The sequence below is a fragment of the Aethalodelphis obliquidens genome, unplaced genomic scaffold (genome assembly GCF_003676395.1).
Source record: "Aethalodelphis obliquidens isolate GAN/ISIS:26980383/991018 unplaced genomic scaffold, ASM367639v1 scaffold137, whole genome shotgun sequence".
NCBI lineage: Eukaryota > Metazoa > Chordata > Mammalia > Artiodactyla > Delphinidae > Aethalodelphis > Aethalodelphis obliquidens.
The window spans coordinates 476,873-501,639 of NW_020838081.1; the positions used below are offsets into that span (position 1 = coordinate 476,873).

The 24,767-nt window shown below is 38.9% G+C and overlaps 1 protein-coding gene across 1 annotated transcript in view; it reads left to right on the forward strand.

Moving 5' to 3' along the window:
• The window catches only part of PPEF1 (protein phosphatase with EF-hand domain 1), a 148,772-nt gene that overhangs the window by 57,183 nt on the left and 66,822 nt on the right, over positions 1-24,767 (forward strand). The window contains exons 7-9 of the mRNA XM_027099716.1: positions 5,726-5,853; positions 14,629-14,689; positions 24,525-24,685. Of these exons, the coding sequence (XP_026955517.1) occupies positions 5,726-5,853; positions 14,629-14,689; positions 24,525-24,685 (350 nt within the window). The remainder of the gene's footprint in view (positions 1-5,725; positions 5,854-14,628; positions 14,690-24,524; positions 24,686-24,767) is intronic.

Sequence of the window (24,767 nt, forward strand, 5' to 3'; positions counted from 1 at the left end):
CTGTTTTCTCCCAACTTTAAAATATTGGGGTTCCTCTTGGCCCTCTTATTTTGTCGCTCTAATGCTCTCCTTGGGTGACTTTACTCCCATGGCTTTAATTATCATCAGTATGCCCAAACTGCCATATCTTTATTTTCAGCCCACATCATATACTATAATCCCTAGTTTGTTGGCATCAATTGGGAATCATTTTAAACAAGTACTTTTCTTTGTAAAAGGAGACTGCTTTCTTCATCTGAAATCATGATCCCTCTCAATAACAATTTTCAGTTAATTACTCACTTTTTAATATGATAATGTGTTGGCCTTGAGGTTTATATAGGATTGATACTACAGACACATTTATTGCCTACATGAAACAGGCAAACAAAAAGCCAAGCATCCTTTCTGTTCTTTATACCAATTAAATTCATCTTCATCTTTTTCTCTATTTGCTTTGTGATTGATCCACCTCTGCTTTAGAAATGTCAGGTATTATGAGACTCTGACATGGACTATTTAGATATCTACTGTAGAATCGTGAGCCTTTAGAAGGTAGAAAGTACTGCTGAAAGGATATGAAGTCCCACCTCTTTATTTTTTTACCAGATTCCAGCCTTGACTAGATAATTTACAAAGAAGCCAGCCTTATAGTTGGATCCTGTTAATTATTAGAAAATCCTGTTACAGACAGGCGCATCGATTCAGTGTAAGGAAGAGCAGTACCTCAGCCCCAGTTGCCTTGTTTTATTGCACTTTGCTTTATTGTGCTTCACAGATATTGTATTTTTTACAAATTGAAGGTTTGTGGCAACCCTGTTGGCACCGTTTTTCCAACAGCATTTGCTCACTTTGTGTCTCTGTGTCACATTTTGGTAATTCTCACAGTATTTTCAACTTTTTCATTTTATTATATTTGTTATGATGGTCTGTGATCAGCGATCTTTGATGTTACTATTGTGATTGTTTTGACATTTTTTTAGCAATGAAGTATTTTTTAATTAAGGTATGTACATTTTTTTAGACATAATGCTATTGCACACTTAGTAGGCTACAATATAGTATAAACATAGCTTTTATATGCACTGGGAAACAAAAAAATTCATGTGACTCTTTATTGCGTTATTCATTTTGTTGTGGTGGTCTGAAACCTAACCTGAAATATCTCCAAGGTATGCCCGTATTTCCCGTAATCAGAACACTTTTCTATATGATCATGGCTTTATACTGCATTATCTTTTTAGCAGCTGCAAAAGACAAAAATTTAATGCTCATTATATTTGATCTTGGGTGAATGAGTGTGGCAGTATAACTCAGATTACTAATTAATAACAAGGGAGACATAAAACAGAATTGTAGTCAAGATATTTAATTTTTCTTTCTGAGTGAGGATTAAAGGTCGTTACTGAATTGTTGAATAGAACATACTTCCTGCAAGAAAATATTTTAATGATTTAAAATGATAGTAAATCTTTTACATAGATAAATTTCTCATACAATAATAATTATTAAAAATTTGTATTTTCACGATAATGATTGTTTTAGAACAGTCGTTCACCTGCTCCACTTCAGCTGCTCATTCCCATTTCCTGGCCCCTGTGGCCTCCTGGATCAGCTCCACCTCTGCGATCTTTATGATCATTATCCCATTCTCTGACCTCTCAATTTTCATTGAAACCTCTGGACTTTAGACCCTTCCCATGTGTCTCTGTATCCCCACCCCCTCTTGTCTTCACTTCCTTCCCCATCCGTTTCTCCCCATCTTCTATTGGCTATCACTTGTACCAGTTAACAGAATATACACAGTAATCATGTTTTAGGCCATTTAAAGGAGAAGTAATAGGTGAAATGTTTGTTCCTAGACCAATTGCTAGCAAACTTTGGCTACGGTTCCTTGATGGGAAAGCCAAGGATATTAATGAATTGACTTGGATTTTTTCTACAAGGATAATTCAGATTTTTTTTTTTTTGAGTAGCCTTTAGAATTTGTCTTTTGTATCCAGAAGCTTCTGATTTGAGTGTTCATATTTACACATCCTATTTTGTCCTTTAATGGTTATTTTCAGCTTTGCTACAGGCTAGGTAGGCTGCAGCTGGGGCATTAAAAAAATAGAGGGATGAATTAGAGTATTTTATAATTGGAAAGAATCTTAGAGGTCACATAATCCCAAGTTATCATTGTTCATATGAGAAACCGAGGACCAGAGAGGTTAAGCAATTTGCCTGAGGTTACACAGTTGGCACCTGGTTGAGTTAGGACCAAAACGGAAGTCTCCAGATTACAAATTCAGAACTTATTTTTATTATCCCATGTGGATGGGTTGGTGGGTGGGCGAGTATGTGGGTAAATAAAAAGTCAAAGTAATGACCTCTATTTCTTGCCCTTCTCTGACTGGAAGGCCATATGTTTCCAAGAATGATAAAACTATGATCTGTCATTTGGGAAAGTGATAGTTTTGTTTAAAATATCTGTCATTGTTTTGGAGGCTGGACCTCATGCTTTCCTCTCGTTTCCCTCTTGTTTGAGAAAAATACTTTCCAGGGGCAAGGATCCTATGTTGTACCCTTGCTCTGCAGGGATGTCAGAGTTTCTGGAGGAGCGAGCCTCAGAGGGTCCCTGCCTTGCTGCTCAAGAAGCAGGCTTTGTGACCATCTCATGTCTGCTGGGCATGTGCTTTGAGCTGTTTTTCCAGTGAAGTTGAAAGTCTCGCTGGGACAGAAACATACTCTAGCAGATGGCAGATATCTGTAAACAAAAGCAACAGTGAAAACTGTGGTCCCAGAGTTGAGGCATACCCTATTCTCATCGTGCTTTGAACAGCTGAGGTAATAGATGCTTTTCCTCCTTGTTTAAAGCCTTTTGCCACTAGATGGTTCATTCTCTTTCCAGTTCATTTGAATTCATTTTAATCAGTTCTATCACACTTGTGTCGCTCTTCCTGCTTGGATATCAGGCCCCTTAAAGTTACATTAAATATTCACTCATCCTGTTGCCTCCTCAGGAGGCCTCTGATAGCAGAATTTCAAAAGCAGAGTCTTTAAATGCCTTACCGTTTTGAATATAAAACTTCTTATTTAAAGGACTGTCAAATAAACTCCTATTTAAAAAACAAAACCAAACATAAGATTCAGCAATTAGCATGAAGAGAAACGCAAGACAGGAAGTTTTAACTAAACAGTAATTTCACTCATTCATTCATTCAACAAATATTTATCAAGCATCTACTATGTTCCAGGGACTGTTCCAGACTCAGGGTACACAGCAGCTAACCCAATGGACCAAAATCCCAGCCTTTATGGAGATTACATTCTAGTGAAAGGAGACAGACAGTAACAAATGAGTAAAATATATGCTATATCAGATGGTGACAAGTGCTGTGGAGGGAAAGAAGGAGATAGGCAATGGGGGATGGGTGCCATTTTACAAGGGGTGTTCAGGAAAGGCCTCACGGAGAAGGCAACATTTGAGCCAAGACTGTGGACTCTAAGGAAGTGAGCCCTGTGCGTCCTGGTTGGCATGGCTCTTCTGCTCCTGGCTCTTGGGTTCTGAGGTGGTTACCTGTTTGTTCACACTAGTTTGTGAATTTTTTAATGAAATATTATATATAATTAGGAAGTCTTTGAGGGTACTAGAAGTTGCTAGCCTCTCTGAACCTGAAGTTTCCTTATGTGTAACATGGAGATGATAATACTTGTGGGGACTAAATGTCTTGTAGTAGACCATTAACGTATGGTAGCTACTTTGTTTTACTGTTAATTATAGAAATAACACTAAGCTTGATTTTTTTTTTTGGTGTTGCTAATACTAAATAGAAGAGACTTTAGTGATCATTTATTCCACTACGTCATTGTGCGGACGTAGAAAGTGAGGCACAGAAAAAGATCAATAGCTCTATGGAGGTTAAGAGGTTGAGAGGTGGGTGCAATTCCTTGCTGTCCATTTCAACTTACTGGCTAAGTGCACTTAAGTAAGTTAGTCTCTCCCAGCTTCACAGTATGGCGAGGACTGACTGCAGAGATGAGTCCACTGCCTGGCCCTCAGTAAGTGTTCAGCCCTGGAACAGTTCCGTTGTGCTTGGTGAACAGAGCCCCTGAGCTGAGGCTTGGTTGGTCATGACAGTGACTGTCCCACAGAACAGACCTTTCAGGTGAAGCTGGGCTCCGCATGATGATATGGTGAGAACACTTGAGATTTCAGACATGGAATTATTCACTTAGTGATATTGAACGTCACTTGATTTCTTCTCCCTGTGGTTTTTCCCTATAAAGATAACGGTACTTGACCTTACGCCTATTTCCTGGGGTTTTCTGAGAGCTGAATAATGAAACAAGAGTCTCTGGAACCCAACAGCCTTGGAGAAGCTCATAAACACACACCCTCAGATGGATAGTGTGTACTTGTTATACCACAGCAGTACTAAGCCGAGAGGCTGGATTGCTGCTTCAGAACTCAAATTGTTCTTGTTAGAGTTAACTCTTGATTCTTATGGGCTAACTGGGAAAAATTATAGCATGAATAAAAGGAGCCAGCTGGTGTTGATTACTCGTCACTGTAAAAGTTGAGAAAGGCGTAAGAGACTATATTTTAAATCTCATTCTCTCTCACCTGATTTCTTTCTTCAAAACTATGAAGCTATAGGATGGTTCAAAGGCTCCCAGCCCCAGAAGAGTCAGTGTGCCTGAATAATCCACAAACAACACAATACTTGTCACTATAGTTGCCATTTATTTAGTAAATGCTTTACACTGGGCACTGGCCTAAACTCTTCACCTGTAGTATCTCATTTCATCCTCATAGTAACTCTGTGAAGGAGGGAGGTGTGTTCATTTATCCATCTGTCTTTTATCAGTTGAATCGCAGGTGGAGAAGGTGGAGTGAATCATACTTCTCAGTATGTTGTACATTGTCATCATTGGTCTGCGCAAGGCCCTTTCTTATGGTAGTTAGTTCATTAGTTTATTCCCTTTTAACCATATACTCTATGCTCATTCATTCACCCACCCCCCACAAATAACCAATCTCTTATTTTTAGTATCTTTTCCTTTCTGTATATTCTTACGAAACGTATATTGCGATTTCGTGTGCGTGTATTTTAAATTTATATAAAATGGTATCATGTTATATTCCATTCTGTCTCTAACTTTTTGATAACTGTTCTAACTGAAGCACTATTTTGAAGACCCATCCACGTCGCTATATATCGCTTCCAGTTGTGGCATAATATTCCATGGTGTACACTCACCACAGTCACATCTTCTCCTTCCTAGCAGTGGAAAGCCAGGTTGCATTGGTGTCAAACTCCCTACGGCTGCCAACAAAGAAGCATTGTATCCCCGTATGTCTCCTTTATGGACTGTGTGAGAATTGCTTCGGGGTATATAATGAAGAATGGAATTGCTACTTCATAGGGTGTACATAGACTTCAAATAGTGCCAGACGAGGAAACTGAAGCTTTGAGAGTTCTAATAACTTTCCCAAAATCACATAGACGGTAGTCAGCAGAGTTGGGATTCAAATTCAGGCTCCAAAAATGCTACTCTTGATGGCTGGGTCATCATTATTCCTGAGTATTTGAGACTTGAGGACATTGTACAAAAACATAAAGGAACATCTCGTTGTCTGTAGTTTTTATGTTCTTAGAACCTAGGAATCCAGGTGGACTGATTTTTTCTGAAGCACTTACCTTCCCCCCATAGCTCCACAGTAACTGTTTTTCTTTCCCTTTCGTATCCTGTGGGTCTGCAGCACTAAAAGCCGCATTGGTCATCCAGAACTGGTACCGAGGTCATAGTGCTCAGCTGAAGACCAGACAACGCTATGCCCTCACCATCTTCCAGTCCATCGAATATGCTGATGAACAAGGCCAATTGGAGGTCTGTTTTGCAAGCTTGTCTCTTATTTTGGTAAAATGCTTCCCTTTACCCCTTTTATTGAAAGAATGAAAGTTTGAGTGCATTTTAAGCTGAAGAACCTTGGTGAAAGACTTTTATAGAAGATATAGTGACATTGTTTTGGAACTAGCTACTGAGAGAGTATGATTTGGGAAGAGGATGGTGTTTTTCAGTTCTGAAGTTCATATTTTTAAGAGGGCTGCCAGATGTCTAGTTAACTAGTAAAAAATGGTCTTATTCTGTTTTTCTGGTATGTGCCCTAATAGTAAAGTTGTTACTTTATGAAGTAAAAAAATTACTTTAAGGAGTTAAATAAATAGAAGAATTTCCTGGGAGCAGGGAGCAAACATATGAACATTCTAGAAGAAAATATAAATGGGTGAGGAAGGACTTTGTCAAGCTTGCAAAAGCGGTATGTAAATCCAGCTTTAATGCTTTTTAATAGAAAAAAAGTACTTTTAACAATAAAAAGATCTTGGAAAGATCTGGTATAACGTATTTGTTAATGAAAAAATCAACTTGTAGAACAATATGAAGTTTTATCCCATATATGCGAAAGAAAATGAAGCATACTGTAAAAGTCTGGAAAAAGATATACAGAAAGTATTTACTCTGGTTATTTCTGGGGAGAAGCATGGTTGGTGGGTGGAAGTGGGTAGAAGGGGACTTCGCATTTTCATTCTGTATCATTTGTAGTTTTCAACAATCATATATTTATAAATTTAGCACATAATAAACATAATTAAAATAAAAATAATAAATAAAATAATAAATATTTAAAATAATTAAAATTTCAAAAAGAATTAAAGAAATTGCTGAATTTATTCTTGGTAGCTATAAAACTTATATAGTGTGATTCAGTCAGGTATTCCTTTAGCAGTTCACAGCATTGACTGTCCTTTTAAGTACTGTAGAATATAGTGATGGAGACAAAGGGAGGGTGAGCTCTCAAATTGATATGCTTTGTACACAGACATTCCAGTATCAGTACATTCTTTAAATATTGAGTCTTCTTTAATAACAAATTTATTGGGATACAATTCACCCATTTAAAGTAGAAAATTCGAGCCTGAACCAAGATAGTGGAGTAGAAGGACATGCTCTCACTCCCTCTTGTGAGAACACCAGAATCACAAGTAGCTGCTGGACAATCATTGACAGGAAGACACTGGAACTCACCGAAAAAGCTACCCCACATCCAAAGACAAAGGAGAAGCCACAATGAGACGGTAGGAGGGGCGCAATCACAGCGAAATGTAATCCCATAACTGCTGGGTGGGTGACTCACAGACTGGAGAACACTTATACCACAGAGGTCCACCAACTGGGGTGAAGGTTCTGAGCCCCACGTCAGGCTTCCCAACCTGGGGGTCTGGCAACAGGAGGAGGAATTCCTAGAGAATCAGACTTTGAAGGCTCGTGGGATTTGACTGCAGGACTTCGACAGGACTGGGGGAAACAGAGACTCCACTCTTGGAGGGCACACAGAAAGTAGTGTGTGCAGTGGGACCCAAGGGAAGGAGCAGTGACCACATAGGAGCCTGAACCAGACATACCTGCTAGTGTTGGAGGGTCTCCTGCAGAGGCGGGGGGTGGCTGTGGCTCACTGTGGGGACAAGGACACTGGCAGCAGAAGTTCTGGGAAGTACTCCTTGGCATGAGCCCTCCCAGAGTCCACCATTAGCCACACCAAAGAGCCCAGGTAGGCTCCAGTGTTGGGTTGCCGTAGGCCAAACAACCAACAGGGAGGGAACCCAGCCCCACCCATCAGCAGACAAGCGGATTAAAGTTTTACTGAGCTATACCCACCAGAGCAACAGTCAGCTCTACCCACCACCAGTCCCTCCCATCAGGAAGCTTGCACAAGCCTCTTAGATAGCCTCACCCACCAGAGGGCAGACAGCAGAAGCAAGAAGAACTACAGTCCTGCAGTTCCTTTCACAGAAAGACAAGATGAAAAGATAGAGGGCTAAGTACCAGATGAAGGAACAAGATAAAACCCCAGAAAAACAACTAAATGAAGTGGAGATAGGCAACCTTCCAGAAAAAGAATTCAGAATAATGATAGTGAAGATGACCCAGGACCTTGGAAAAAGAATGGAGGCAAAGATTGAGAAGATGCAAGAAATGTTTAACCAAGACCTAGAAGAATTAAAGAACAAACAAACGGAGATGAACAATACAATAACTGAAATGAAAACTACACTAGAAGGAATCAATACCAGAATAACTGAGGCAGAAGAACGGATAAGTGACCTGGAAAACAGAATGGTGGATTTCACTGCTGCAGAACAGAATAAAGAAAAAAGAATGAAAAGAAATGAAGACTGCCTAAGAGACCTCTGGGACAACATTAAAGGCAACAACATTCACATTATAGGGGTCCCAGAAGGCGAAGAGAGAGAGAAAGGACCAGAGAAAATATTTGAAGAGATTATAGTCGAAAACTTCCCTAACATGGGAGAAGAAATAGCCACCCAAGTCCAGGAAGTGCAGAGAGTCCCATACAGGATAAACCCAAGGAGAAACACGCCGAGACACATAGTAATCAAATTGGCAAAAATTAAAGACAAAGAAAAATTATTGAAAGCAGCAAGGGAAAAATGACAAATAACATACAAGGGAACTCCCATAAGGTTAACAGCTGATCTCTCAGCAGAAACTCTACAAGCCAGAAGGGAGTGGCATGATATTCTTAACATGATGAAAGGGAAGAACCTACAAGCAAGATTACTCTACCCAGCAAGGATCTCATTCAGATTCGATGGAGAAATCAATAGCTTTACAGACAAGCAAAAGCGAGGAGAATTCAGCACCACCAAAACAGCTCTACAACAAATGCTAAAGGAACTTCTCTAAGTGGGAAACACAAGAGAAGAAAAGGACCTACAAAAACAAACCCCAAACAATTAAGAAAATGGTCATAGGAACATACATATCCATAATTACCTTAAACGTGAATGGATTAAACACTCCAACCAAAAGACACAGGCTTACTGAATGGATACAAAAACAAGACCCATATATATGCTGTCTATAAGAGACCCACTTCAGACTTAGGGACACATACAGACTGAAAGTGAGAGGATGGAAAAAGATATTCCATGCAAATGGAAATCAAAAGAAAGCTGGAGTAGCAATACTCATATCAGATAAAACTGACTTTAAAATAAAGAATGTTATAAGAGACAAGGAAGGACACTACATCATGATCAAGGGATCAATCCAAGAAGAAGATATAACAATTAAAACTATATATGCACCCAACATAGGAGCACCTCAATACATAAGGCAACTGCTAACAGCTATAAAAGAGGAAATGGACAGTAACACAATAATAGTAGGGGACTTTTAATACCTCACTTACACCAATGGACAGATCATCCAAAATGGAAATAAATAAGAAAACAGAAGCTTTAAATGAAACAATAGACCAGATAGATTTAATTGATATTTATAGGACATTCCATCTAAAAACAGGGGATTACATGTTCTTCTCAAGTGCGCACGGAACATTCCCCAGGATAGATCCCATCTTGGGTCTCAAATCAAGCCTCAGTAAATTTAAGAAAATTCAAATCATACCAAGAATCTTTTCTGACCACAACGCTATGAGATTAGAAATGATTTACAAGGGAAAAACGTAAAAAACACAGACACGTGGAGACTAAACACTACATTACTAAATAACCAAGAGATCACTGAAGAAATCAAAGAGGAAATCAAAAAATACCTAGAGACAAATGACAATGAAAACACAACAATCCAAAACCTGTGGGATGCAGCAAAAGCAGTTTTAAGAGGGAAGTTTATAGCTATACAAGCCTACCTCAAGAAACAAGAAAAATCTCAAATAAACAATCTAACCTTACACCTAAAGGAACTAGAGAAAGAAGAACAAACAAAACCCAAAGTTAACAGAAGGAAAGAAATCATAAAGATCAGACCAGAAATAAATGAAATAGAAACAAAGAAAACAGTAGCAAGCATCAATAAAACTAAAATCTGGTTCTTTGAGAAGATAAGCAAAATTGGTAAACTATTAGCAAGATTCATCAAGAAAAAGAGGGAGAGGGCTCAAATCAATAAAATTAGAAATGAAAAAGGAGAAGTTACAACAGACACCACAGAAATACAAAGCATCCTAAGAGACTACTACCAGCAACTGTATGCCAATAAAATGGACAACCTGGAAGAAACGGACAAATTCTTAGAAAGGTATAACCTTCCAAGACTGAACCAGGAAGAAATAGAAAATATAAACAGACCAATCACAAGTAATGAAATTGAAACTGTGATTAAAAATCTTCCAACGGGGCTTCCCTGGTGGTGCAGTGGTTGAGAGTCTGCCTGCCGATGCAGGGGATACGGGTTCGTGCTCTGGTCCGGGAGGATCCCACATGCCGCGGAGCGGCTGGGCCCATGAGCCATGGCTGCTGAGCCTGCGCGTCCCAAGCCTGTGCTCCGCAATGGGAGAGGCCAGAACAGTGAGAGGCCCGCGTACTGCCAAAAAAAAAAATCTTCCAACAAACAAAAGTCCAGGACCAGATGGCTTCACAGGTGAATTCTATCAAACATTTAGAGAAGATGTAACACCATCCTTCTCAAACTCTTCCAAGAAATTTCAGGGGAAGGAACACTCCCAAACTCATTCTATGAGGCCACCCTCACCCTGATACCAAAACCAGACAAAGAGACTACAACAAAAGAAAATTACTGACCAATATCACTGATGAATATAGATGTAAAAATCCTCAACAAAATACTGGCAAACAGAATCCAACAACACATTAAAAGGATCATATACCATGATCAAGTGGAATGTATCCCAGGGATGCAAGGATTCTTCAATATATGCAAATCAATCAATGTGATACACCCTATTAACAAATAGAAGAATAAAAACCATATGACCGTCTCAATACATGCAGAAAAAGCTTTTGACAAAATGCAACACTCATTTATGACAAAAACTCTCCAGAAAGTGGGCATAGAGGGAACTTACCTCAACATAATAAAGGGCATATATGACAAACCCACAGGAAACATCATTCTCAATGGTGAAAAACTGAAAGCATTTCCTCTAAGATCAGGAACAAGACAAGAATGTCCACTCTCACCACTATTATTCAACATAGTTTTGGAAGTCCTAGCCACAGCAATCAGAGAAGAAGAAGAAATAAAAGGAATACAAATTGGAAAAGAAGAAGTAAAACTGTCACTGCAGATGACATGATACTATACATAGAGAATCCTAAAGATGCCACCAGAAAACTACTAGAGCTAATCAATGCATTTGGTAAAGTTGCAGGATACAAAATTAATGCACAGAAATCTCTGGCATTCCTATACACTAATGATGAAAAATCTGAAAGGGAAATTAAGGAAACACTCCCATTTACCACTGCAACAAAAAGAATAAAATGCCTAGGAATAAACTTTCCTAGGGAGACAAAAGACCTGTATGCAGAAAACTATAAGACACTGATAAAAGAAATTAAAAATGATACCAACAGATGGAGAGATATACCATGTTCTTGGATTAGAAGAATCAATATTGTGGAAATGACTATACTACCCAAAGCTACCTAGCGATTCAATGCAATCCCTATCGAATTACCAATGGCATTTTTTACGGAACTAGAACAAAAAATCTTAAAATTTGTATGGAGACACAAAAGGCCCCAAATAGCCAAAGCAGTCTTGAGGGAGAAAAATGGAGCTGGAGGAATCAGACTCCCTGACTTCAGACTATACTATAAAGCTACAGTAATGAAGACAATATGGTACTGGCACAAAAACAGAAACATAGATCAATGGAAGAAGATAGAAGGCCCAGAGGTAAACCCACGCATCTATGGTCAACTAATCTATGACAAAGGAGACAAGGATATACAATGGAGAAAAGACAGTCTCTTCAATAAGTGGTGCTGGGAAAACTGGACAGCTATATGTAAAAGGATGAAATTAGAGCACTCCCTAACACTATACACACAAAAAAAACTCAAAATGGATTTGAGACCTAAATGTAAGACCGGACACTATAAAACTCTTTGAGGAAAACATAGGAAGAACACTGTTTGACATAAATCACAGCAAGATCTTTTTTGATCCACCTCCTAGAGTAATGGAAATAAAAACAAAAATAAACAAATGGGACCTAATGAAACTTCAAAGCTTTTGCACAGCAAAGGAAACCATAAACAAGACAAAAAGACAACCCTCAGAATGGGAGAAAATATTTGCAAATGAATCAGTGGCCAAAGGATTAATCTCCAAAATATATAAACAGCTCATGTAGCTCAAAATTAAAGAAACAAACAACGCAATCCGAAAATGGGCAGAAGACCTAAATAGACATTTCTCCAAAGAAGACATACAGATGGCCAAGAAGCACATGAAAAGCTGCTCAACCTCACTAATTATTAGAGAAATGCCTATCGAAACTACAATGAGGTATCACCTCACACCAGTTAGAATGGGCATCATCAGAAAATCTACAAACAACAAATGCTGGAGAGGGTGTGGAGAAAAGGGAACTGTCTTGCGCTGTTGGTGGCATTGTCAACCTATGTAGCCCCTATGGAGAACAGTATGGAAGTTCCTTAAAAAAGTAAAAATAGAATTACCATATGATCCAGCAATCCCACTACTGGGCATATACCCAGAGAAAACCATAATTCAAAAAGACACATGCACCCCAGTGTTCATTGCAGCACTATTTACAATAGCCAGGTCACGGAAGCAACCTAAATGCCCATCGACAGACAAATGGATAAAGAAGTAGTGGTACATATATACAATGGAATATTACTCAGCCATAAAAAGGAACGAAATTGGGTCGTTTGTTGAGACGTGGATGGATCTAGAGACTGTCATACAGAGTGAAGTAAGTCAGAAAGAGAAAAACAAATATCATATATTAACGCATATATGTGGAACCTAGAAAAATGGTACAGATGAACCATTTTGCAGGGCAGAAATTGAGATTCAGATGTAGAGAACAAACGTATGGACACCAAGGGGGGAAGGCCTCGGGGTGGTGGTGGTATGAAGTGGGCGATTGGGATTGACATGTATACACTGATGTTTATAAAATTGATGACTAATAAGAACCTGCTGTATAAAAAATAAAATAAAATTCAAAAAAGAATAATGAAGTAGAAAATTCAATGGCCTTTTGTTTATTCACAAAGTTGTGCAATCATCACCACGATATATTTTAGAACATTTTCATCACCCCCCAACCAAAGAAGGAAAAAAATCACCTCTATACTGATTAGCACTCACTCCCCATTCCCGCCCTCTGCCCAGCCCCTGGCAACTACTAATCTGCTTTTGTCTTTATGGATTTGACTGTTCTGGCCATTTCAAATAAACGGAATCACACAATATGCGATCCTTTGTGACTGGCTTCTTTCATTTAGCATATTGTCTTCAAGGTTCATCCATGTTGTAGCATGTGTCAATAGTTCATTCCTCTTTATTTTTGAATATTATTCCATTGTATAGATATAGCACATTTTGTTTATCCTTTCCTCAGTGGATAACTCATTTGGGTTGCTTCCACTTTTTTGGCTGTTATGAATAATGCTGCTATGAATAATTGTGTGCAAGTTTTTCTGTGAACATATTTGTTCAGTTCTCTTGGGTATATACCTAGGAGTGGAATTGCTGGGTCATCGAGTAAGTCTGTGTTTAACTTTTTGAGTAATTGCTAAACTGTTTTCCAAAGCAGCTGTACCATTTTGCATTCCCACCAGCAGTGTATGATGGCTTTAATTTTGCCACATCTTTGCCAACATTTGTTATTATTTGTCTTTTTTGATGATAGTCATCCTAGTGTGTGTGAAGTGGTATCTCATTGTGATTTCTGTTGACTCTTAGTTGACAAATCCATCAACAGCGTTAAAATCATAGATTTTGATATATTTGTATGGAAGGTCTTCCTTCCCTCAACTGCCAGATCTACTGCCAGATTGATAAGGTTCCTTAGTGTTCACTCTTCACGGGAGACAGGGCTTGGAAGTTATTTGTCCTGTATACATGCAGGTCTTTGCAGATAATTGGTGGGCATAGAGGCAGTATCTAGGTGATGGTTGGAATACTGGTAGATTTCCATCTTTCCCTTCCTCCCTCCCTTCCTTCCTTCATTTACCAAATATATTTGGCATTTAAGAATATCCCTTATTCTCACCACCGAAAGAAATAGAAGAGATCATAATGAAAAAAATCTAGCAGCTGTCTTAAGTGGGTTTCCTAGAAGCAGAGTCTGAGATAGGGGCTTCTGGTACAAGTGACTTCCTGAGAGAGTATTCTCAGGAGAAACCTATAAGGGAGTGAGGAAAGCAAGATAGGACAGGGAAGAAGCTAGGCAAAAATATGTTTTCTGGAGAAGTCTGACCTCAGCCTGATCCCACTGGGAGCTCTGAAGTGTGAAATGCGTCAGTTTGTCCCACCCAGTGGCAAGAGAGGTGGGGGTCTGGGCTGTGATACTCTTGCTTCAGTTAGTCTTTTTCAATGGGCATCCCCCCAGGAGGGAGGGGTATCTGATATCCTAAGCGACTCTGGGGGAGCTGCTGCCCATCTGCCAAGGGCAATCCTGGGGAGGAGGCGGGCAGGTAGAAGCGATACCCATTACCATCTATGGCAGCTGGGAGATGAGAACCTTCAGAGGAGTAAAGGGGACTTGCGTGGAATACCAACAGTACCTGTTTGGGATTCATTAATTGATCAATGTATTTTTATTTTGTCCAGCTATCGAACTTCTTCTCCTTCATGTTGGAAAACTATACACGTCTACTTGAGGAAGATCCAGGTAAGTAAAAAGTTTAGTCTTTTGAAAAGGAGTCATTAAATATTGAATTGTCTCATCAAGGAATGTAAACTGAAGATGAGAGAACACTAAGAAATTAAAAAGATGCCCATCTGTCTTGTCTGTGTGACACCAAGCAACTGGTGAAAACAGTTTAACTGGCTTTTTCCATCCTTGATTGCTGTTAACTAATTGACCATTTAATTTTTTCATTTTCAAAAAACTGAATTAGGGCTGCCGTGGTGGCGCAGTGGTTGAGAGTCCGCCTGCTGATGCAGGGGACGCAGGTTCGCGCCCCGGTCCGGGAGGATCCCACGTGCCGCAGAGCGGCTGGGCCTGTGAGCCATGGCCGCTGAGTCTGCGCGTCCGGAGCCTGTGCTCCACAACGGGAGAGGCCACAGCAGTGAGAGGCCCGCGTACCGCAAAAAATAAATAAATAAACTGAATTAGATTTCATTTTACATTAGTATGTTGAATACCTTCTCTGAACCACAACCTACTAATGTACAATAGTAGCTTAGTAAAGAGGATCTTATTTTTAATCTACAGAACTTTTGTGCTGAGAGATCAAAATATCTTGACTATTTCATGAAACAGATCTGGGTGGGGGATTAAACACAGTTGGCACCATCATGTCTCTGTTTTCTGCATAGCTAGCTAGCTGTCTGTCAGGCTGTGTATTTATCTATCATTTATTTAGTCATTCTGAAATGACTGAATAAATCATTTCAGATACAGACAATATAGGTGTGATTCAAAATGATTTTAAAATGATAGTTATTGAGGAACTTCCCTGGCGGTCCAGTGGTTAGGACTCAGTGCTTCCACTGCAGGGGGCATGGCTTCAGTCCCTGGTCAGGGAACTAAGATCTCACATGCCACTCGGCACAGCCAAAAAAAAAAAAATTATAGTTATTCACAAGTCATGTATTTCTCTGCAAATTAAGATCTGCCTGTTGTTATCTTCAAGGTAGGCACTTGACTTAGAAGCTCATTTTTCTTTAATTTGGGCCAACTATTTTTGCTCTAGTTAAAAATGTGTATGGCATCTAAAGCATCTTTTAATCTAGTGAGCATCCTTCAAAGTGGTGAAAGAAGGGTGTTTTAATGGTATGCTCTGAGCTAAGTACATATGTGTGAAACTAATTAAAGCATTTAATGATCTGTAGAAGGTTTCTGAAAGGTGGAATAGCCAAACCTGAGGAGTGGGGAGTGGGTGGGAAGTAGGTATTTTGCCATTTTTTTTCTTTTAGCTAATTACAATTTGAAGACAGTTGTTTGTGCTTCATGTTCTTTGGCAAAAATATTTCTGAGAGGAAATATAATAATAATGAAATGAAACAGCCCTCTTTCTGCTAATGACCTAATATTTTAATCTGAGCTATGCATCAGAATCACTTATGGATATTCATAGCCACAGATGGCTGGGTTCCAGTGCAAAGATATTTACTTAGGCTCTATATTTTTAAAAATCTGCTTAAAAAAATTATACAAGTGATTTAAAAATATTTTAAAATTTTTATCAGAGAAGGAGACAGTGGTTTAAAATTCTTATGTAAACTTTTCTGGAAGAAAAGTATACAAATTATAGGAAAGTACACAAATGATAAGTATATGACTTAATAAATTTTCTCAGAGTAAACTCAGCCTTGTAACATGCACCCAGAACAAGAAATAAAACATTATCATAGCCACAGAAGCCCCCTCCTGTTCTCCGCCACTCACTACCCAATCCCTGCACCCTCCTCACTACTTTCCTGACTTCTACCTCCTAGTTTAGTTTTGCTTGTTTTTGAACTTCTCTGTATAAATGAAAACATACAGTTTTGCTTCTTTTACTCAACTTTATATTTGTGAGAGTCATCCATTTGGTCATTCTTATTGCTGAATAATATTTAATTTTATGAATATACCAAAGTTTATCCATTCTATTGTTATGGACATTTGAGTTGTTTTCAGTTTTGGTAATTTAAATGGTACTACTATGCACATTCTTGTACTTGTCCTTTTTAGTGAACATATATATTCTTTTCTTTTGCTATATGCTCATTTTCAGTTATCTATTGCTGTATAATAAACCACCCCAAAATTTAGTGCTTTAAAACAACAACCATTTTATTGCTTGTGATTCTGTGGGTCAGGCATTTGAAGGGCTCAGTGGGGATGGCTTGTCTTTGTTGTACGTGCTGTCAGTTGGGCTCACTCAACTTAGCTGGGCTGGAGAGGGAGGTCCAAATGGTTTTCTTACATGTTTGGGACTTTGGTGTGGGCTGTGAACTTGGGTACCTCAGTTCTCCTCATGCAGCCTCTCTGTCCAACAGGATATCCTGGACTTCTTTACATGGCAGCTAGATCCCAAGAGGGCAAAGGCAGAAGCCACAAGGCCTCTTTAGGCCTTTGCTCTGGAACTCACACAAAATCAGTTCTGCCATATCCTATTGGTCAAAGCAAGTCACAAGGCTAGGTGCAGATTCAAAGGGGTTAGGAAAGATCCATCTCTTGCAGGGAGCAGTAGCAGCAGCATTATCTTGTAAAGGGATATGAATACAAGGAGACATGATTCGTTGGGGACCATTATTATGAAGATGTACCACAACCCAGGAAAGGAAGTTTGGAGTTATAGGGCATGCATATGGTTAGCTTTACTAGGTACTGATAAACAGTTTTACAAAATTGTTGTACCAAGTTATACTGCCAACAGTGTATGAGAGTTCCAATTGTTCAGTATCTTTGCCAACACTTGAAATTATCAGTCCTTTTCATTTTATTCATTCTGGTGAGTATGTAGTAGTATCACATTTCTGCTTTAATTTGCATTCCCCTGGTGAGCAGAGAAGTTGCTCACCTGTTTGAATGTTTAGCAGTCACGTGGACATCCCATATGGCAAAGTGCCTGTTCAGGTCTTTTGCCCATTTTTCTATTGGGTATCTGCCTTTTTCTTACCAATTTCTAAGAGTTCTGTAGGTATTCTAAATATGAGAATGTGAATCTTTGTTAGATAAATTTATTGCAAATATCTGTTCCTAGTCTTTGGCTTTTATCTATCCCCCTAGTATTTAATCTTTAAATGATGTCTTTTGGTGAGTAGACATTCTTTTTTTTTTTTTTTGCGGTACGCGGGCCTCTCACTGTTGTGGCCTCTGCCATTGCGGAGCACAGGCTCCAGAGGCGCAGGCCCAGCGGCCATGGCTCAAGGGCCCAGCCGCTCTGCGGCATGTGGGATCTTCCCAGACTGGGGCATGAACCCGCGTCCCCTGCATCGGCAGGCAGACTCTCAACCACTGCGCCACCAGGGAAGCCCGTGAGTAGACATTCTTCATTTTAATGTAGTACAAGTTTTTTCTTTTATGGTTAGTGCTTTCTGTATCCTGCTTAAGAAACCCTTGCCTGATAAGAGGGTTCACGCATGTGTGTGTGTCTATGTGTGCTCATTTGTGCAAAAATAAATACAGGAGAAACCTACAGGGTAAATCAGAAACTAATGACATTATTTACCTACAGGAAATGGAGGGATGGGTGGGAGCAGGGCAGAAAGAATGGGGAGAATGGGGTTTGGGTAGGAGAGATGAGGGGAAAGTGACACATCTCTGAGAATACCTTTTTGTAGTTCTGACTCTTAGAACCATGATAATGTTTCACATCCCTAAAAAAAATAATAATAATTAATTAAAAATAGGAAGAGAGAGAGAATGTGATTCCCAAGTAGAATACACACTGTGACAAATGAACTTAATTGTATTACAAATGAATAACCATCACCCAAAGGAGGTGGGGAAGAGACAAAATAACCTAAGTGACATTGGAAAATAGCATTCAACCATAATATGCCTTGATGAGGTTTCATTTTTATTTATCCTGTGTGGGGTTTGCTGAGCTTCTGTTATATCTAAGTTGATATTTTTGTCAGGTTTAGGAAATTTTCATCCATTAATTATTTAAATTATCTTTCTTTTCAAGTCTAAATATCTTTTTCTTTGTGAATCCTTGGCTTTTAAACTTAGAAGGCCCTGAAATATTTAAAATGTGGATTACCATGGCTATTTTTCTAGATTTTTTATGATTTGACTTCTAAAAGTTTTAACATTTCATAAATTTTGAATTTTTGATATTAAACTAAAAAAGGAAAATTTGATGCCTAGTGGTTGAGAATAATTAAAAAACACACCTACGAAGAAAATGTCCAAGTAGTTAACCAAATTTTCCCCATGCCATTTATTTCATAATGTATCTTTTCACCATGTTTTGTAGTGCCTCCTTCATAATATATTCATTTAAAAATGTGTAATAGGGCATATTTCCGGGCTGTCTGTTATCTTATACATCTCTCTATTATAGGGTCCTAGAATCATACTGATTTAGTTATTATATGTATCAGAAAAAGAGATTTACAGATTATTGCTGTATGTTGATTTCACTTTCAAAATTTTTTCCAGCTTTATTAAAATATAGTTAACATATAACATTATATAAGTTTAAGGTGTACAGTATAATGATTTCTTATATGCGTATATTGCAAAATGATTACCACAATGTTAGTTAACACATGCATCCATTCACATAGTTACAATTTTGTGTGTGTGTGGTGAGAGCTTTTAAAATGTACTCTCTTAGCAACTTTCAATATATAATAGAGTATTATTGACTAGAGTCACCATACTGTACATTACTGTAAGTTGCTTTCTGATGGCCCTTTTTGGTGGGAGAGTTCCAGACAACCTCTACCTAGGCCTGTTTGGCAGAAGTGCTATGACCCCTAAGCAGGGTATATTTAGGGACTGGAAGGTCACTTAACATTTCCAGATACCAGGGCCAGATTAATGGTTTTAACTCTGAGGCACAGAGTATGCTGAGACATTCTGGGTGTTCCAAAGATGAGAGATGACCTACATGTCCTACTGCTTGCTCAAAGCCAATTCATAGGACTTGATGGGGAGATGCTGCACATCCATTCCCCAGTCTGATTTTTCACATCAGCCTCCTCCCACAGGTAGAAAGCCAAAGCTGCTATATACATAGCAACAGGTTTAAACAGAGTCTGGTGGAAGTGGGGAGTGGGATGGAGTGAGTGGAAGTGTTGTTTTGACTTTTCTTTCTGCTTCCCAGATCAATCAAAATGTCCTATCAAGCCACGTATTTTATATTTTTTGTTGCTATGGTGAATAAGATATCTCCCCCCCTATATCTCCCTAATGATTATTGGTAGTATTTAGTGAAGCGTTTGGTTTATGTCTGTTTATTTTGTATTGTGATGCTATTGAACAGTAACATTAAATAATAATAATAATTATTATTACTACTCATATTTATTAAATGCCATGTGCCATGTCTTTTAAGTGCTTTAAATATATCATTTCATTTAGTTTTCATGACAAACCAGTGGAATTAGTATTCTCATCCCCCTTTTGTGGATGAGAATACTGAGGCTTATAAGGTAACCTCCCAAGGTTATTCATCTTATCAGTGGTGAAGCTGTGATTCAAACCAGTGAGATTAACCGCTGTATTATTTTAATTTTCCTATCAATTCCGGGAGTTTTTCAGTTGATTTCCTTGAGTGTAGATATTTAATCACACTGGTCACAAGTAACTTTATTTTTATATCTTTCTATGCAAGAGTCACTGCTCTTATTTTGGCTTCATGTTTTATTATATTTGCTGGAGATACAGAACAGTGTTAAAATGAAACAGTGAAAGTGGGCATCCTCGTTTTGTTAATGATTTAATGGAAAAACCATTACCGTTGATTTAAATTTTAAAAAATACGTTAAGGAGGTATCCTTCCATTCCTAGTTTTCTGAGTTTTTAAAAAAATCAAGAACAGGTGTTGAATTTTACAAACTTTCATCTTGGCATCTATTGAACTTATTGTATGAACACTCATGATTTTAATCCAGATTCATAATTGAGAAATGAAATAACTATAAACATGGTTCAGTTTGTGCTTTTCTTTTTCCAGCAACGTCTGGAGCCTGTATTCAAAGTGACATATGCAGGTGGTAGAGGCAGAAATCGTTTTTTTTTTTTTAATTATGGGCTTTAGATTTTTCCTAGTCCAGATTTTGAGTCTGTACTGGGCAAAAGAAGATTGTGTGTAGGGGGTATTTTTGAGGTATTTTCTTTAGAACAACTTGTTAAGGCATCATTCAGTTATAAGTCAAGATTTTATTATATTTAATTACTGTAGATTCATGTTGACAGAATTGTAAACCAAATAGGTATGGATTAATTCTAATCACATGTTGCACAAATATTCTTATTGCTGGCATTCATTAAATTATTATTATTAGTTATAATAGTTACAGCCCACAAGGACAGTACTTGCATTTGAGATGTTAACGCTTTTGATTGTTTTCACATATGATGCACGTTAGCTACCCACGTTAGGAAGAAAATCTATGTTATTCTTTTTTATGTGGATAAAAACCAGCAGAAGGATTATGATTTGATGTTTATTGATATTTCATATTGAGTAGTTTTGATTAAGAATGGTTTAGGGGGCTTCCCTGGTGGCACAGTGGTTAAGAATTCGCCTGTCAATGCAGGGGACACAGGTTTGAGTCCTGGTCCGGGAAGATCCCACATGCCGCGGAGCATCTAAGCCCGTGCGCCACAACGACTGAGCCTGCGCTCTAGAGCCCACGAGCCACAACTACTGAGCCCACGTGCCACAACTACTGAGGCCCAGGTGCCTAGAGCCCGTGCTCCGCAGCAATGAGAAGCCGGCACACCGCAACAAAGAGTAGCCCCTGCTTGCTGCAACTAGAGAAAGCCCGTGCACAGCAACGAAGACCCAATGCAGGCAAAACTAAATTAAAAAAAAAAAAAAAGAATTGGTTTAGGGGATTCCCTGGTGGCCCAGTGGTTAGTACTCTGTGCTTCCACTGCAGGGGGCCCAGGTTCAATCCCTGGTTGGGGAATTAAGATCCTGCAAGCTGCAGAGCAAGGCCAAAAAAAAAAAAAAAAATTGGTTTAGGGAAATGGTGCTTTTTCATATATTTATCACTGAACTTATAAGAAATGAGGGTCATCAAATGTATGAAAGGAAGGGCCAGACTGAACTTTTTTTTTTAAGAAGAAAAGCAATATTTTTATTATGGTCTTAAATAACAAGACTGAGTTTTAATAACCAGAACTGGTGGAATTGACTTGATGTGTCAGTTAGCTGATGAGAAAGGGAAAGTTGACAGAACATTGGTGAAGGCAATGATCGGGAAAAGAAAATCAGTTCTTGTTTATACCTCACCAGTTGGGATTTCTCAGTAAGGTAGTTATAAGATGATATAGTGCGGGAATAAAGATGCAGACCTACTAGAGAATGGACTTGAGCATATGGGGAGAGGGAAGGGTAAGCTGGGACAAAGTGAGAGAGTGGCATGGACATAGGTACACTACCAAATGTAAAACCGATAGCTAGTGGGAAGCAGCCGCATAGCACAGGGAGATCAGCTCGATGTTTTGTGACCACCTAGAGGGGTGGGATAGGGAGGATGGGAGGGAGACGCAAGAGGGAAGGGATGTGGGGATATATGTATATGTATAGCTGATTCACTTTGTTATAAAGCAGAAACTAACACACCATTGGAAAGCAATTATACTCCAATAAAGATGTTAAAAAAAAAAAGATGGTATAGTGAAACTGCTGAGGTTGTTTTTGGTTTTGTTTGTTTGGTTGTTGTTGTTGTTTTCCCAAGAGGAGCCTGATTTTTCAGTAAGTAAAGCTGGGAAGAAGAAAGGTGTTTTTTTGGAGTAAGATGCTATTCTAAGAAAGACTACCAAGTTGAAATGATCATTAAGATAGTCAAGTAGAATATTTTGGCTTTTCTGCCTGCAAAATGAACCTGAGATAAAATTTACCAAGATGCTCTGCATTTCTAGTTTTCAAACATAAAATGAAATAATTAAGTTTTCTCAAATCTCAAACCAAATCCAAATGAGAAAAATAACCTCTGCTGGACCACACTGAAGACAGACATTATTACTCCTAAATTTAACTTCTTATAAAACATCGTCAATTACCACAAAAAAATATTGGAGTACACAATAATTTAGAAAACATTTAAAATTACCAAATATTATGACTTTAGAAAAAAATTTCAAGTTTAATTTTTAATTGTAATCTCTCAGCATAACTGAATAATGAAAAACAACGTATTGTATCTACATCTGCTAACATCATACCTTCCAAACCTATAGAGAACTTCTTATTCATTTATTTATTTATTTTTGGCTGCATTGGGTTTTTGTTGCTGCATGCGGGCTTTCTCTAGTTGCGGTGAGCGGGGGCTACTCTTCGTTGTGGTGTGCAGTCTTCTCATTGCAGTGGCTTCTCGTTGCGGAGCACGGGCTCTAGGCGTGCGGGTTTCAGTAGTTGTGGCACGTGGGCTCAGTAGTTGTGGCACACAGGCTTAGTTGCTCCGTGGCATGTGGGATCTTCCCAGACCAGGCAGGGCTTCAACCCGTGTCCCCTGCATTGGCAGGCGGATTCTCAACCACTGTGCCACCAGGGAAGCCCTAGAGAACTTCTAATTAATGAGCTTAGTAGCAATTCAGTATTAATGAGCTGAAGAGTATGTCATTGTCCTCTCTATCAGTTATCTGTTACTGCAATAATACTGTGTATTAAACAACTATAATAGCTCAGTAGCATGTAATAAACATTTCTTTTTGCTCACAAGTGTACAGATCAGCTGAGCACTTCTGCTGATCTTGGTAGACTTGATTTGGCAGTTTTTTGGGTCTTGGTTGGAGTTCCCTCGTGTTTACAGGTCTGCTGGCGCGTGGCTGATCTAGGATGGCCGTGGCTTGGGTGACTCAGCTCTGCTCCACATGGTCTTGGAGCTTTCAGTAGACTAGCCTGGGATTTGTGGTAGTGGCACAGTTTCAAAAGAGAGAGCATGGAAGCATACAAGGCCTCCTGAGGCCGGCTTGGAACTGGTACATAACACTGCCACCATATTCTTTAGTCCAACTCAAGTCACAAACCCAACCCAGCTTCAAGGTCTGGGGAAGGAGACTCTTGATGAGAGTGGCTGCAAAATCACATTAAAAAGAGCATGACTAGAGGGTGGAGTAGAGAATTGGGGGTACTTTTGCAGTCAATCTACCGTATCACTTTTCATCTTTCTCCACCTGAATTGGCCAGATTTCTTTTCTTGGGCTGACTGTTTCATAGGCAGTCTAGCAAGAAAGAGATCCTGGGTCTCAGCACCTACTGAAATGGGCAGTGCAGGTAATCCGTTACACAGAAATATCTCTTCGAGAGAGAGGTCCTTTGGGAATTTCTGCCTATGGTTTGTTACCAAGAAGAAAAAGAAAATCATGTCAGAAAATTGGTTTTTATGTGACAAGAGAAACAAATCAATTACGTAAGTAGAATTTGAAGTGTCTAACAGGGAAAAGTTAAATGTTGCCATTTAATTTTCTGTAGATTCTGAATAGCCACAGATATTTGAACCAAATACAATGTATTGTTATGTTTCTAGCCCTATTAGTAAAAATCTGAGATATTAGAGTGGGCAAAAAAAAATGTAGAGTTAGAGCTTCAGAGCATCAAAATACCTTGATTGACCAGTTTTCCCTGTGCTCCTCCCTCTCCTTCCCGCTGATGAACTCACTGCTTTGGTAAAATGTCCACCTGGGAAGGGATAATGATGCTTCATGTGAATGTACCTACTGATCTCAGAACAAATCATTCCTCATGGTTATGTGTGGGTTATCTTGGTATTCATAACACTTAGCACAGTGCCTTACATGGGCTAGGTATTCAAGAAGTTATTTATTGCATTTTAAGTATGGGAATGTAGATTTTTTCCCCCCTTTTCTGTCTTTCCATTTCCAGAATTAGTAACTCACCTTTTTGACAGCAACATCCAGGACAAGGATAGACAGGACTATTGGGTGTTGATAGACGTCCCAGACTCCTACTGTGGTCCTCGACTGCAATTTCCTCTCACTTTTACTGATATTGATTTACTGATTGAGGCCTTCAAGCAACAACAGGCAAGTAGAAGCAGATACTGTCCTGATTCTTGTACATAACATGTGCTATCTGTTGAATGAATAGATGAAAATACTACAGCAG